The 15,991-nt window shown below is 45.8% G+C and overlaps 1 protein-coding gene across 3 annotated transcripts in view; it reads right to left on the bottom strand.

Annotated features, from left to right (window-relative positions):
- LOC132900482 (hemicentin-2-like) overlaps positions 1 to 15,991 on the bottom strand; it is a 96,745-nt gene that overhangs the window by 21,999 nt on the left and 58,755 nt on the right. For all 3 annotated transcript variants that reach the window (XM_060942595.1, XM_060942594.1, XM_060942596.1), the window contains exon 10: positions 11,540 to 11,806. In XM_060942595.1, coding sequence (XP_060798578.1) covers positions 11,540 to 11,806 — 267 coding nt within the window. The remainder of the gene's footprint in view (positions 1 to 11,539; positions 11,807 to 15,991) is intronic.

The following is a 15,991-nucleotide window of genomic DNA, read 5'->3' as shown; positions in this document are numbered from 1 at the left end:
ACTCTACCAATTCTGCCTAGAAGAGTGGCCAAATATCCAGCCAGAATTATGCCAGAAGCTTGTTGATGGCTACCAAAAGCGTCTGGTGGAGGTGCAACTTGCTAAAAGACATTTAACCAAATATTAGTGGGGGTGTATGTATATATTTGAGCCTGTATGTATAAATTTGACCCTGTGTGGATTAGAGAAAATCCAAAATAAATTCAAACTTGTGCACTGAATTCTTGTTTTTTCTGAAGTTGTTAAAGCTGTATACTGTACAATCATTCCACCCTGGAAAAAGAACAGTTCAAGCAAATCATTAACAGCCCAAAATTACCATGACATTCATGCCCATGATGAGTGTATGTAAACTTCTGACCACAATTGTAGCTATATGATCAAAAGTTTGTGGACACCTGGCCATCACAGCCATATCTGCTTGCTGAACATCCCATTTCAGATTTCGTCCCCTCTTTGCTGTTGCTCCACTCTTCTGGGAAGGTTTAACACTCGATTTTGAGAGCCTGAGAGAATTTGTGTTCATTCAGCTACAAGATTGATACATGGTGCTCACGAGCGGCCGCGTTGCGTCGTAGCTCCACTGTTTTTAGCTGTGAATAGGTTTTATTTATATATTCTGGATCATTATGTGCAATATTTATGTAGTGTTGTCTTGTGGATGTGTCTAAGTGGTACTTGTATACCGTGAAGTGGACATTTCGTGTAAAAATCAACCTGGACTGTGAAGTAGTGTGTGACTCAGCACAGTGCCATGGCTTCCTCCACCACGTTCGTGTACAGCATCGGATTTCTGCAGAATTTAAAGAGGAGTGCACTACCTGCTGAGTGCCTACTCAAGTCACAACTACGTCATCTTGGCGTGTTCAAGGTCCGGGGAAGATACAGAGGGAAAAGAGGTGGTAGGAATTTGCAAAGAACTATTTCTACTGTTGTGGGAAATAGGCCAGAAAAACGACATCCCCTCCTATGCAAATTCGGTTTAGACAACTCATCCCTAGCATTCCTGGGTGGAGAAGACAACAAGCCTAGCACACCTGCAGACAATGCATCTCTTGCATTCCTGGGCGGAGAAGACACCACACTCAGTGTAGACAACAGATCCCTAGCATTCCTGCCTGCAAACAACACACTCGGAGTCATCCCGATGATCACACACCCCAGACTGAGACAGGTAGTACCAGTCCCAACTACGAACACTCAGAACTCTAGAACTGTACCCAGAAACCCATGCCAGATCGCCATACCATCTGTACTTTTATGCAATGCTCACTCTTTGGTAAACAAACTAGACGAATTTTAAGCTGTGTTGTTAAATGAGAATGTCGAGGTAGCAGCTGTGTCTGAAACATGGTTCCACAATGGCGCGCCCCCTGAATTTTGGTCTGTTGATGGTTACAATGTGTTTTTGAAGTCAAGGCAGGATAGACGTGGTGGTGGTGTTGCACTGTATGTCAGGGAAAGCATAGCAACACATCAGCTCCCTATGATCAATGTACCAGATGGATTAGAATGTATATGGCTTATGTTATGATCCAAGCACCTCCCTTGGAAGATCACATCCATCATTGCTTGTGTAGTGTATGCTCCACCTCAGTCACCATTAGAAGTCACGTTAAAAGAGCACTTGTTAGGTACAGTAGATATGCTTAGGACGAAGTATGATGATGTAGGATTTCTAATAATGGGAGACTTTAATCATGTAGATGTATCCGATGTGTGTTCTGGCAATGGTCTTCAGCAGATTGTTAACATACCCACAAGAGCAAATGTTAGTATTGACCTTATTATAACTAACCTTTTCAAATTCTACAACCCACCTGTCACTTCCTCACCTCTGGGCTGTGGAGACCACAACCTTGTAGTGCTGACACCAAAATACAACATGGTCAAGAAAACAGCCACAAAGCACAGGTAAGGCCGATGAAAGATTCCAGTATACAAGCATTCGGCCAGTGGATTACCCAACACCAGTGGACTGAAGTAACGGGAGTTCAGGGAACCCAAAACAAAACCTCTGCCTTCTACAGAAATTTGAACCAGGCAATAAAGACATACTTTCCACTCAAGGTATTAAAATTCATGCCCAAGACAAACCTTGGATATCACCATTGATCAAGTGTGCGATCAAGCGCCAACAGCATGTGTTCCAGGAACAAAACTGGGAAGTATGGTGAATACTTCAGAACAAAATTCAAAGGGCAATCAAGAGGACCAGAAGCCAGTTCTACAACAACAGAGTCCAGAAGCTGAAGGAACGAAGCCCCAGTGTATGGTTTCAGGAGCTTAAAGTCCTGATGGGCACACAGAGAAAGGAGATGATGGTACGAGTACAAGATGTTGACCTGGAATGCCACCATGAAATCACAAATGTCATCAACCAAAAGTTTTCTGACATTACTACAGCTTTACCTCTGCTGGACATTAACAAACTAAAAACATTTCTGCCATCTTCTGTTCTGCCCTCGGTCCAGCCTTGGGAGGTTTACAGGAAACTACTACTAGTTAAAACAAAGAAATCCCCCAGCCCAGACGGAATCAATGGCATGCTTCTGAGAGAATTTGCTTATGAGTTTAAGCATGCCAATTGCCAACATTTTCAACTCCTCCTTGCACGAAGGTAAAGTACCACGGGAATGGAAAGAGGCAGTCATTGTACCTCTCCCTAAGACCCATCCACCAAGCATCGAACAGCTCCGTCCTGTTTCACTGACATCCCTTGTTGCCAAGGTCTGTGAGAGTTTTATTGCTTCATGGGTCCTCCAGGACATATAGAACAGCATATCCCCCAGTCAATTTGGGTGCCTAAAATGTCGGTCGACCACACACTGCCTTGTCAGCCTAGCCAATCAACTCTATAAGATGGCAGACAGGGGAGGAGCCTGCAGCACATGGGTTCTAACGGACTTTAGCAAAGCTTTTGACTTAGACGATCATACTGCAGCAATAAATCACCTCCTGGAGCTAGGCGTTCAACCAGAAATAGTTCCATGGATTGCTGACTTTCACACTGACCAGAGACAAAAAACAAGATACAAGGGGGTGTACTCTAACATAGAAACACTCACCTGTGGCCTAGCCCAGAGCACAAAGCTTGGACCAATTATCTTCATTGCCCACGTCAATGCGGTAGCCGACAACATGAGGTCTCAGTCATGGGCTTTTGTTGATGATTTGAATATCATCGAGTCAAGGCTCATATCCGACCCACCCAAGCTTCTAGATGACCTCAATGACCTTACTACATGGACCACTAATAACAAGATGAGACTCAACCCTGGCAAGTGTAAGGCCATGCACGTCTGCTTCGCCTGCAACCCTCAACCACCACCTCCCCTCGCCATTGATGGTCATGAGCTGGAAGCTGTCAGTGTTGCAAAGTGCCTAGGAGTGGCATTCCAGGCGGACCTGAGATGGGAAGCACATGTTACTGAAATAACCAAGAAGAGGAATCAGAGGCTTTATCTCCTCTGCTGACTATGGCAATTTCATCTACCCATACATGACCTGGTGACTGTCTACACATGTTTTGTACATCCGGTCCTGGAGTACGCTACACCTCTGTGGCATCCAGGCCTAACTACTATCCAAAGAAAGAAGATAGGAAACATCCAAGTGCGAGCGGCAAAAATCATCCTAGGCAGCAACTTTACCAGTTACTCTGCGGCTTGTGAAACTCTACATCTCCAAGAACACAAAGATCAATGCATTACCTTGTGTCTGAACTTTGCCAAGAAGCTGTCTAAGTCTGAACTGTACAAACACTGGTTACCTCAACTAAGGGGTGAGGTGAGTGGCAGGATCACAAGACAAAACAAAAAACTTGACCAATTGCCAGCACGCACCGCTCGTTATGCTAAAAGCCCATTACCCTACCTCGTTAAACTTTTAAGTAATTCAACATAGTTAGACCCACCTATCAGCATGTGTTAACTGAAGATTATTGCCACAGTACTCGTAGTTACCTAATTCAATGTGTAAACTTTACCTTCAGATTTTCTACTATAATAGTAAGGTTTTTAAGTGGCAGTTATTTTAAACAATTGTAAATGTTGATATATTGTAAATGTTTGATATAATGTCACCTTTTAGTCTTTTTATATGTGTATAATTGCTGTATGGAACATGTAATTCAGCCCTCGGGTTACGAGTTGTTCTTCTTCTTATTATTATAAGAGCATTAGTGCAGTCAATGTTCCAGTTTAACCCAAAAGTGTTCAGTGGCGTTAAGGTCAGGGACAATTGAGTTCTTTCTCTCAAACCTTTGCAAACCACATGTTCTTGGAGCTTGCTTTGTGCACAAGGGCATTGTCATGCTGAAACAAGTTTGTTCCTCTTAGTTCCAGTGAAGTGAAATTGTAATCATACATACAGCACACAAAGACATTCTATACAATCATGTGTTTAAAAATTTGTGGCCAGAGTTTGGAGAAGAACCACAGAGGAGTGTGATGGTCAGGTGTCCACAAACATTTGGCTATATAGTGTATGTGGAAGCAGGGTGGTGGCTTAGCGTCAGTTTGTGAATGGAGGGCAGGGCCAGGGAAGGGCAGGCCCAGGGAATGCTGGGAGTGACACTGCGTGACAGGATAAGAAACGAGGAAGTGAGAAGAAGAGCAACAGTGATGGCAAGTGTAGTAACAGTAATAGAACAAAATAAACTCCGCTGGTACGGTAATATTTTAAGGAAAAAGAAGGATAAGGTGGTGAAACAGGCATGGGAAGAGCCAGTGAGGGGAAAGAGGAGCAGAGGGTGCCAGTTGAAGAGATGGAAAGACGGACTGAGTGAGAGACTGGAAGAACTAGGGTTGAACGAACAGGATGCCGAGGACAGGCAGAAATGGAGGAGGGGGATCATGGCCACCAACCCCCAACCAGGGGAATAATAAGGTGTTGGCAAAGAAGAGAAGAAGAGGCAGGGCCAGGGAAGGTGAGTGGCAAAGTCAACGCACCTGTGGTTAAATAATGTTGTGTGTCTGTGTTGTTGCAGTGACAGAGGATAGAAAAGGAGGGACAGAGCAGAGAAAAGAAGGCTCTCCTGACCAGAACACACATGTGTGTGTTATGTGTGTGACTGTGTGTGAGCAGCAAGGGAGTAAAGCTGAAAAGCAAAAAAAATAAGGGAAATAAAGAGTGTGTGTGTGTGAACATCAACTCCCACCTGCTGTGCTTCTGTGCTCCACCCACATCAGGGACTTGTTACAGTGGTGCTGAAAACCAGGAGTACAGAAGGGAACATGTCTGTGAAGATTCTCAGTCATCCAGGTCATAGTAAACTGTGGGTGGTAAAAGAGAGCAACTGGACTTGCTTGAAGATTCTTGAAGATGCTTTACCTCTCATCTGAAAGGCTTCTTCAGTTCTGTCTGACTAATAGGGAGTATCAGGTATTTATCCTCTCATGAATGAAAAGCAATCCTAAGGTGTCGTTGAGTCATCCTGTTGATGTGGGTCACTGGGGGCTGGGTGTGAATGGCCTAGAGAGTCACTGATCACCCCAACGACTCTAGGCCGTTCATACCCAGCCCCCAGTGACCCACACCAACAGGATAACTCAACGACACCTTAGGATTGCTTTTCATCCATTACCCCTTTTCCACCAAATCAGTTCCAGGGCTGGTTCGGGGCCAGTGCTGGTGCTGGTTCACAACTCGTTCAACTTGCGAGCCAGCTGAGAACCAGTTTGCTTTTCCATAGCTCGCGGTGCTAAGGGAAGCCACGTCATTATGTCGCTGTATACGTCAGTTACATCGCTGTATACATCATTATGTCGCTGTATACGTCAGTTACGTCGCTACGTTTGCATAAACCTTGGTGTGAATATCAAAGCAAAAACAAAGAGGAAGAAGCAGCAGCAACAACAACAACAACAATAATAATAATAATGGATGACTTCACGTTTGTACAGCTGCTGCTTCTCGTCGCTTAAAAATGGCGATCTTTCGCGGTCTTGTTATTGTTGTTGGTCTTAAGAACTCCGCCCCCCGCTGACGTAAGTGGTTATTTCCTCTGGCCCAGCAGAGAGTTGGTGCTAGCCTGGAACCGGTTTTTCTGGCCCCAGAGCCAGTTCTTTGTCAGTGGAAACAGAAAACCCGGTTCCAAACTAAGCACTGGCCCTGAACCAGCCCTGGAACTGCTTTGGTGGAAAAGGGGCACATGAGAGGATAAATACCTGATACTCCCTATTAGTCAGACAGAACTGAAGAAGCCTTTCGGATGAGAGGTGAAACGTCTTCAAGAATCTTCAAGCAAGTCCAGTTGCTCTATTTTACCACCCACAGTTTACAAAAGGGAATCACCACATGGAGTCCTCCCCATTCAAAGAGCTCATCCATGCCCTCTCTACCGCCCAGCAGAACCAGCATCAAGTGCTGACCGCCCTCTGGAAGGAGCAAGTGCAACGCTTTGAAGCCTTCATGCTGGCCCAGCAGGAAGCTCGCCAGGCGTTCCAGCATCTGCTTGCATCAGCAGGGGCTGCGACCATCACCATAGCGGACCCTCCCCACCTCACCCTCATGAAGATGGGCTCACTGGATGATCTGGAAGCTTTCCTCACTCTCTTTGAGCAAGCAGCTGAAATGTGGGGATGGCCGCTTGAGCAGTGCATGGCATGCCTCCTCCTGCTTCTGACTGGCGAGGTGCAACTCACAGCACAGCAGCTCCCTGCTGACAGCTGACTTATGTACACCAACCTGAAGAAAGCCATCCTGTAGCATGTCGGCCGCTCCCCGGAACAACATTGCCAGTGCTTCCGGATGCTGACATTGGAGGAGGTCAGCCAGCCATTCGCATTCGGCCAGCAACTACAGGATGCCTGCTGGCGGTGGCCGAGGGTGGAAGACCTCGGGATCATCAATCTGGTGGCACTGGAACAGTTCATCTCTCGACTTCCAGAAGGAACAGCGGAATGAGTCCAATTTCACCGCCCGGCATCGCTAGAATGAGCCATCGAGTTGGCGGAGGGCCATCTGGAGGTGGTTCCGACAGTAGGCGGACAAAGAGCCTCTCCTCATTTCTTTTCTCTCTCCTTCCGCCCCCTCTCTCTTTTCCCCACCCCATTCCCCCACTGTGGAGGCGACGGACGGCTCCTCCCCAGCCGGCCTGTCGCACCCGTGGTGTCCTCCCATCTCCCTCTTCCGTGTCTGTGTCTTCTCCCCCTCAGGTGAGTGATGCCCATAACACCAGTGCAGAGGGAAAGCCTGGGCCAGTGTGCTGGCACAGCGGGGAGCCAGAGCATCTTCAGAGTCAGGGTTCCGCAATGGAGGTGGGAGATGTGATCTGGATCCCTGACGCACCAGAGGCTGCCCCCTGTTGGGCCAGAATGTATTGCATACTGGCAAGTGCTCAAGGGGATACATATCATGCGTTGGTGGATTCCGGTTGTAATCAGACCTCAATTCGCCAAAGCCTGGTGCAAGGTGAGGCATTGGGGACAGCACAAGTGGTGAAGGTGTTGTGTGTGCACGGGGATGTTCACAATTATCCTCTAGTGTCTGTCCATATTCTATTTCGGGGCCAGAAGCATAGCGTTAAGGTGGCAGTTAATCCTCGTCACACCCACTCACTGATTTTGGGAACTGATTGGCTGTGGTTTCAAACCTTAATGGAAGACGTAGTACGGAGTGGGTCCTGCAGTAAAATGTCATGGGGGGATCCCGGGGTGGCATTGACTGGAGAAGCTGTCACAGAGCCATCCGTGTCATCACCATGTCAGGGCAATACGAGGAGTGAGGAGCAGCCCACCCCTCCTCCCTCTCTTGGGGATTCCCTCAAGGATTTCCCTTTACAGCAGTCATGAGACGAGACTCTTACCCCTTTTCCATCAAATCAGTTCCAGGGCTGGTTCGGGGCCAGTGCTGGTGCTGGTTCATAACTCGTTCAACTTGCGAGCCAGCTGAGAACCAGTTTGCTTTTCCATAGCTCGCGGTGCTAAGGGAAGCCACATCATTACGTCGCTGTATACGTCAGTTACGTCGCTGTATACGTCATTATGTTGCTGTATACGTCAGTTACGTCGCTACGTTTGCATAAACCTTGGTGCAAATATTGAAGCAAAAACAACGCAGAAGAAGCAGCAGCAGCAGCTACAACAACAATAATAATAATGGATGACTTCACATTTGTACAGCTGCTGCTTCTTGTCACTTAAAAATAGCGACCTTTCGCAGTCTTGTTATTGTTGTTGGTCTTAACAACTCCGCCCCCCCGCTGACATAAGTGGTTATTTCCTCTGGCCCAGCAGAGAGCTGGTGCTAGCCTGGAACCAGTTTTTCTGGCCCCAGAGACAGTTCTTTGTCAGTGGAAACAGAAAACCCAGTTCCAAACTAAGCACTGGCCCTGAACCAGCCCTGGAACTGCTTTGGTGGAAAAGGGGCATCTGTGGCATGCATTTGACCAAGTGAGAGGAATCGATGGTCAAACTCTCCAGTCAAATGTGGCACCTGTCTTCCCGTACTTCACGATTATTAAAGGTAGACTGTATTGAGTGACGCAGGACACTCAAACCAGTGAACAAATAACCCAGTTGTTAATCTCTAAGAGCCATAGGGAACTCGTCTTCCATGCAGCTCACTTTAATCCCATGGCAGGACACTGAGAGCAGGATAAAACACTCACCCAAATAATGGCCCAGTTCTATTGGCCAGGGATTCACGGGGACGTTCATCGGTGGTGTGTGGCGTGCCGCAAATGCCAATTAATAAATACAGTGGCCACTCCAAAAGCGCCTTTGCACCCTCTCCCTCTAATCGAGACCCCCTTCGAAAGAATTGGTATGGATCTCGTCAGGCCATTAGATCAGTCAGCATGAGGATATCTCTTTATTTTTGTTCTGGTGGACTATGCAACGCGATATCCGGAAGTGGTGCCTCTCCGCAATATCTCAGCACGCAGTATTGCGGAAGCACTCTTCCCTATTATCTCCTGGGTCAGGATTCTGAAAAAAATCCTGACAGACCAAGGCACTTCGTTTATGTCATGCACCCTGTGTGAGCTGCATGAGTTGTTGGGAATTAAATCCATCCACACCAGCGTTTATCATCCACAAATGGACAGTTTGGTAGAAAGGTTTAATCAAACACTTAAAAATTTAATTCAGAAGTTTGTAAGTGACGACGCACGTAATTGGGACAAATGGCTCGAGCCCCTGTTATTTGCAGTACGAGAGGTCCTGCAAGCCTCCATGGGATTTTCCCCATTTGAATTATTATATGGGCGAAAGTCGCGTGGTATCTTGGACGTGCCATGGGAAAATTGGGAGGAGGGACCTTCACCTAGTAGGAACGAAATTCAATATGTTCTTGACCTGCGCGCAAAGCTCCACGCCCTCATGCACTTAACCCAGAAGAATTTGCAGCAGGCACAAGAACGTCAAGCCCAGCTCTACGACAGGGGCATGTACGTGAGAGAGTTCACTCCCGAGAGACAAAGTACTCGTGTTATTGCCCACATTGAGTTCCAAATTAGTCACCAAGTGGCAAGGGCCCTTCGAGGTCACACGACGAGTCGGGGATGTTGACTATGAAGTGAGATGAATGGATGGGGCGGGGCTCTACAAATATACACCTCAACCTATTAAAGCATTGGAATGAGGGGGTCCCTGTGGCATTGGGGTCAGTAGTTCCGGAGAAGGCGGAGCTGGGGCCAGAGGTAAAAACAACCAAAACCACAACCCAAACCACTCCGGTCCCTTGTGGAGACCACCTCTCACCAGCCCAACTTGCAAAGGTGGCCAAGTTGCAGGAGGAATTTTCTGACGTGTTCTCACCCCTTTCTGGCCTCACCCACCTCATAGAACACCACATTGAAATGCCCCCAGGGGTGGTGGTGCATACCGCTTACCTGAACACAAAAAAAGGTGGTTTGGGATGAACTCAAGGCCATGTTCAGCATGTCAGCATGGGCATAATCAAGGAGTCACACAGTGACTGGAGCAGCCTGGTGGCCCTGGTTCCCAAGGCTGATGGGTCGGTCTGGTTCTGTGTGGACTATAGAAAAGTCAACATGATGTCTAAATTCGATGCATACCCAATGCCTCGCATTGATGAATTGCTTGATCAGTTAGGTGCGGCTCACTTTTATTCGACACTGGATTTGACGAAGGGATATTAGCAGATCCCCTTGACTCCTCTATCCCAAGAGAAAACAGCTTTTTCCACATCATTTGCATTACACCCAGTTCGTCATGCTTCCTTTTGGGTTTTTTGGGGCTCCCGCTACATTTCCGCAGCTCATGGACAAGATCCTCTGACCTATGCAGCAGCCTACTTAGAAGACATAATCGTATACAGCAGGAACTGGCCGTGGTACATAGAACACCTTAGAGCCATCCTAGAGTCACTGAGAAAAAAAAAAAAGATGTCCGGGTCTCACAGCCAACCTGAAAAAGTGTGCAATTGGGCAGGTGGAAGTACAGTATCTGGGTTTCCACTTGGGTCATAGGTCCCCAAATGGACAAGACAGCAGTGATTGTGGCCTGCCTGAGGCCTAAGACCAAAAGGGGGTGAGACAGTTCCTGGGGCTGGCTACTATCGTAGATTCATACCCAATTATTCGGACGTCACCAGCCCGCTGACTGATCTCACTAAAAAGGGAACACCAGATCCGGTCCAGTGGACAGAGCAGTGCCAACAAGCTTTCACCAGGGTAAAGGCTGCACTGTGTGGGGGGCCACTCTTACACTCCCCTGACTTCTCTCTCCCCTTTATTTTGCAGACGGACGCATCAGACAGAGGGCTGGGGGCCGTTTTGTCCCAAAAGATGGAGGGTGAGGGATGCCCTGTGCTGTACATCAGCTGCAAGCTCTCAATGCATGAGAGTAAGTACAGCACCATCAAGAAAGAGTGCTTGGCCATCAAGTGGGCAGTCCTTACCCTCCGGTACTACCTGCTGGGGTGCCCTTTCACCCTCTGTTCAGACCACATGTTCCTCCAGTGGCTCCACTGCATGAAAGATGCCAATGTGCAGATCACCCGTTGGTATCTAGCCCTCCAGCCATTTAAATTCAAGGTGGTCCACAGGCCGGGGGCGCAGATGGTAGTGGCGGACCTTCTGTCCGGTCGGGGGAGGAGAGTCCACTGCAGGCTGGACGGCTCCCCGGCCTGAGTCGGGCAGTGGGGGTATGTGGCAGCGGGGGCGTGGCCTTGCGTCGGTTTGTGAATGGAGGGCAAGGCTAGGGAAGGTGAGTGGCAAAGTCAATGCACCTATGGTTAATTAATGTTGTGTGTCTGTGTTGTTGCAGTGACAGAGGATAGAAAAGGAGGGAGAGAGCAGAGAGGAGGCTCTCCCAACCAGAACACGTGTGTGTGTGTGTGTGTGTGTGTGTGTGTGTGTGTGTGTGTGTGTGTGTGTGTGTGAGCAGTAAGTGAGTAAAGCTGAAAAGCAAAAAAAAATAAGGGAAATAAAGAGTGTGTCTGAACATCAACTCCCACCTGCCGTGCTTCTGTGCTCCACCCACATCAGGGACTTGTTACAGTGTACTTTAACAAATCTTGCACCATTTATTTTAGCTGTACAAGAAATATGTAAGAAAGACCTTCTTACTGTAAACAGTTACTGGGAGCTTCGTTTGACAGTGCCCTGCCAATGTGTTGAGATAACAAATAGGCTGTATGTCCCAGTGCACGAGGCTGTCCACCTTCCAGGTGATGAGCTGGACGTTTTCTATCATGTCCACTGCTCCCTGAGACGCCTTCCAGCCCATTCTTGTGTGGGTGCTTGGAGCTTTAGTGTAGTAACAGTCCACTGAAGCTGAAGCTCCATACTCCACCAGCAGTTCAGAGGGCTTGAGCACAAGCTCACAAGTGGCATCTAGGACAACAATCAAAAAGCACTGAATCACTCTTTTGATTTGAGTAAAAAAAAAAAAGCTGTACCCTTCCTGTAATACTAACCTAAGTTTATTAACATACACCTCCTGTCTAAAGTTTCTGAACATGAACAAGTGTTTTATTACTGCTTATTCACTAATGGTAATTAAATAATGAAGAATTAACTGCATTCAGTACAAGCTCTGTTACGTGATGTGAAGTGGTTCCATTATGTGACAAACAAAGAGATCCGATAGCATGTGCACCTGGAAGATGACGTTGTGACTACCATCAAGAGGAGGAAAGTTCAGCTGTTTGGGCAGGTGTGTAGGATGAAGGACGGCCAGTTGTTGAAGATAATCATGCTTGGTAGGGTCAATGGAAGCAACAGAAAGGGCAGCCTAGATGGGCGTGGATTGATGACATCACAGAATGGACAGATATGACCCTTCACCAGATGACGGAGCCACACAAGATGGAGAACGGTGGAGGGCAGTGGTAAACGTCAGACAACGAAGCACCAACGTTTTTTTTTTCCAGCCCATGGACTATTGATTGAATTCAAGCTCTAGATCGTCCTATTTAACAACTTGTTCATTGTCCACTCTCAGATTGTAACAGGACATTTAATTAACATCTGGACTGTAAATTAATGTCATCCAAGAGTTGTCTTAGAGCAAATATCAGTATTAGTATCCACTATCTAATACCATTTATACAGTACTGTGCAAAAGTCTTAGGCACATGTAAAGAAATGCTGTAGACCAAAAATGGCTTAAAAAGTAATGAAATGAAACATTTCAACATTAAGACTAGATAGAACTTGACGCCAACGGCGTCGATGGGGATGCCTCCGCCTGGTAGACTACATGTCTTATTAAGTTGTGATTTGGGGATGGACATTTGACCTCACAGTAATCTTGACCTGGTGAAATTACTTGTATCAGCCTTGGAGACATTGTGTTCACAAGGTTTTCAGACAGACATTTGACCTCACAGTGACCTTGACCTTAGACCTTTTGATCTCAAAATCTAATCAGTTCATATTTATCCCAAAGTGCACGAATGGTGAAAGTTTGGTGAAATCCCTTTCATTAGCCTTTGAGATATCGCGTTCACAAGGTTTTGGGACGGACACACACAGACAGACATTTGACCTCACAGTGACCTTGACCTTAGACCTTTTGATCTCAAAATCTAATCAGTTTATCTTTGTTCCCAAATGCACAAATGGTGAAAGTTTGGTGAAATTCCTTTCATCTGCCTTGGAGATATTATGTTCACAAGGTTTGCGGACAGACATTTGACCTCACAGTGACCTTGACCTTAGACCTTTTGATCTCAAAATCTAATCAGTTCATGTTTGTCCCAAAGCGCACAAATGGTGAAAGTTTGGTGAAATTCCTTTTATTAGCTTTTGAGATATCGCGTTCACAATGTTTCGGGACGGACGCACGCACAGATGGACGCACGGACAGACGGACAACCCAAAAACATAATGCCTCCTGCACCTTACGGTGGCGGAGGCATAAAAATACTATAAACAGTAAGCAGTAAACCATAATAAATGAAAAAAAAGTCAGTATTTGGTGTGAGACGACCCTGAGTGCAGTTTGATAAGGAAATGATCTGTAGGTTTTACTGAGCATCTTGCAGAACCAGCCACAGTTCTTCTGGACACTTTGACTGTCACATTTGCTTCTTAATTTTGCACCAAAACCCAGTATCCTTTATTATGTTTTCTTTTTTAATCTGAAAAGTGCTCTCTTATGTAATAATGTAATATGCTGCTCAGATACAAACATTTGTTTTCTGTAACATTTAATTTTGTGCTGAAAAATGAACGTTTTGAACTCTAAAATGTTTTTGTAGTGACTTGATAATGTAGAAGTCTCATCTCATCTCATTATCTCTAGCGGCTTTATCCTGTTCTACAGGGTCGCAGGCAAGCTGGAGCCTATCCCAGCTGACTACAGGCGAAAGGCGGGGTAAACCCTGGACAAGTCGCCAGGTCATCACAGGGCTGACACATAGACACAGACAACCATTCACACTCACATTCACACATACGGTCAATTTAGAGTCACCAGTTAACCTAACCTGCATGTCTTTGGACTGGGGGAAACCGGAGCACACCCACGCGGAGAACATGCAAACTCCATACAGAAAGGCCCTCGCCGGCCACGGGGCTCAAACCCGGACCTTCTTGCTGTGAGGCGACAGCGCTAATCACTACACCACCGTGCCGCCCTAATGTAGAAGTCATAAAATAGAAATCTATAACAAAGTTTGTATGGAAAAAAAAATAGGGTGCCTAAGACTTTTGCCCAGTACTGTATGTTGTGTGTTACATTTAGCTAATTAATAATATCCATCCATCCATTTTCTGTAACCGCTTATCCTGTGCAGGGTTGTAGGCAAGCTGGAGCCTATCCCAGCTGACTATGGGTGAGAGGTGGGGTACACCCTGGACAAGTCACCAGGTCATCGCAGGGCTGACACATAGAGACAAACAACCATTCACACTCACACCTACGGTTAATTTACAGCCACCAGTTAACCTAACCTGCATGTCTTTGGACTGTGGGGGAAACCGGAGCACCCGGAGGAAACCCACACAGATATGGGGAGAACATGCAAACTCCACACAGAAAGGAAAGGCCCCCATCAGCTGCTGGATTCAAACCCAGAACCTTCCTGCTGTGAGGCGACAGTGCTAATCACTATACCACCATGCCACCCTAATTAATAATATAATAAAAAGAAAAACCTTTTCCATTTAGATCCATTCAGTTGACTTATACATTATTCTATATTACTGTATTTTTTTTGTATTCTATATTTAACTACAGAGTATTTAACTCAAAGCCAATTCCTGAAACTTAGCGGTTTTTACCAGAGGGCCAAAAAAAAAAAGGAATTTCCCGGTTTTGGTAGTGCCCGTGTTGAGCGTTGAATTTATTCATGATGTCACACTTCACAGTAGGGGTTAATGGCTCACGCGAAAGTAGACACTCAGCACTTTAATAATTTGCAGGTTTCTTACGTATTTCTTTTTTTACTAGGTTTAAATGTCTTTTTTTTGTGGCAGTTATATATAGTGTTTTACTATCAAAAAAGCTTTTGCTTTAGTTCTTTAGTCCTGTCTGCATGTTATCTCTGGAACAATGTGATTATGGAGAGATGTGAATTGTTTGCCCAGCAGCGGGCTCACACCCCTCCGTTTTCCCATCATCCTGCTTAGCAGCAGCTAAACACATAGTCATAATACACCATATACAGAAACCCAACAGTGTCCTGACTAATTTTATAACAGACTTGTGGCAATAAAGTAATTCGACAAAAAGTTTGAAGAGAGTTCCAAAAAATTCAATTGGAAGTTGAGTATGTAATGAATTAAACACTTTGGGGTTTGCTGTTATTCTTCATTAGCAAGTGACGTCATGCTTGACGTCCCAACCCAGAAGTCCACCAAGTTGGATGATAACAACAACCAGGAACCAGTGCATCACATGTGAACTGCTGAAACACTTTATGATTTTCTTTTGAGTTTATTGCCTTTGAAGAAAGACAATGCCTACTTTGTGTGCGTGGGATATAATTGCGATAATAATGCTACTAGTGACAAAGAGAAACAGTTCTTCAGAATTCCCAAAATACATAAAAACAGCGAAAAAACAGATGAAGCACTGTCCAGAAAACGCCGTGTGTACGCTGTGGTTCAAAAACATACTGTACATCGTAAGGACTTAACTGTGACCACTTTATATCTGGTAAGAGTTCATTGCGAATTAACGCGATGTTTTCTGCTGATTAAATTGAACTTCTGAGCTTTAATGCAAATACTCTGCTTCTCACCTTGCAGGAGCACCGGCAAACCTACAATACGCGATAAAACAAATCCAGATTGGGCACCAACACTCAAATTAGGACATGACAAGACCAAGATGAAAGAAAACTCATCTCACAATATCGAGAAGCAACAGGATAAATGAAAGATCTGCCAAGAAAGCCAGATTAGAAGCAGTGCAAACCTTAGCAAGTTTTAATAATAATAATAATAATAATAATAATAATAATTATTATTATTATTATTATTATCTCATCTCATTATCTCTAGCCGCTTTATCCTGTTCTACAGGGTTGCAGGCAAGCTGGAGTCTATCCCAGCTGACTACGGGCGAAA

The sequence above is a fragment of the Neoarius graeffei genome, chromosome 16, assembly GCF_027579695.1.
Source record: "Neoarius graeffei isolate fNeoGra1 chromosome 16, fNeoGra1.pri, whole genome shotgun sequence".
Lineage (NCBI taxonomy): Eukaryota > Metazoa > Chordata > Actinopteri > Siluriformes > Ariidae > Neoarius > Neoarius graeffei.
Note: the sequence above shows the minus strand (reverse complement) of the source record. Positions and strands in the feature narration are given on the sequence as shown.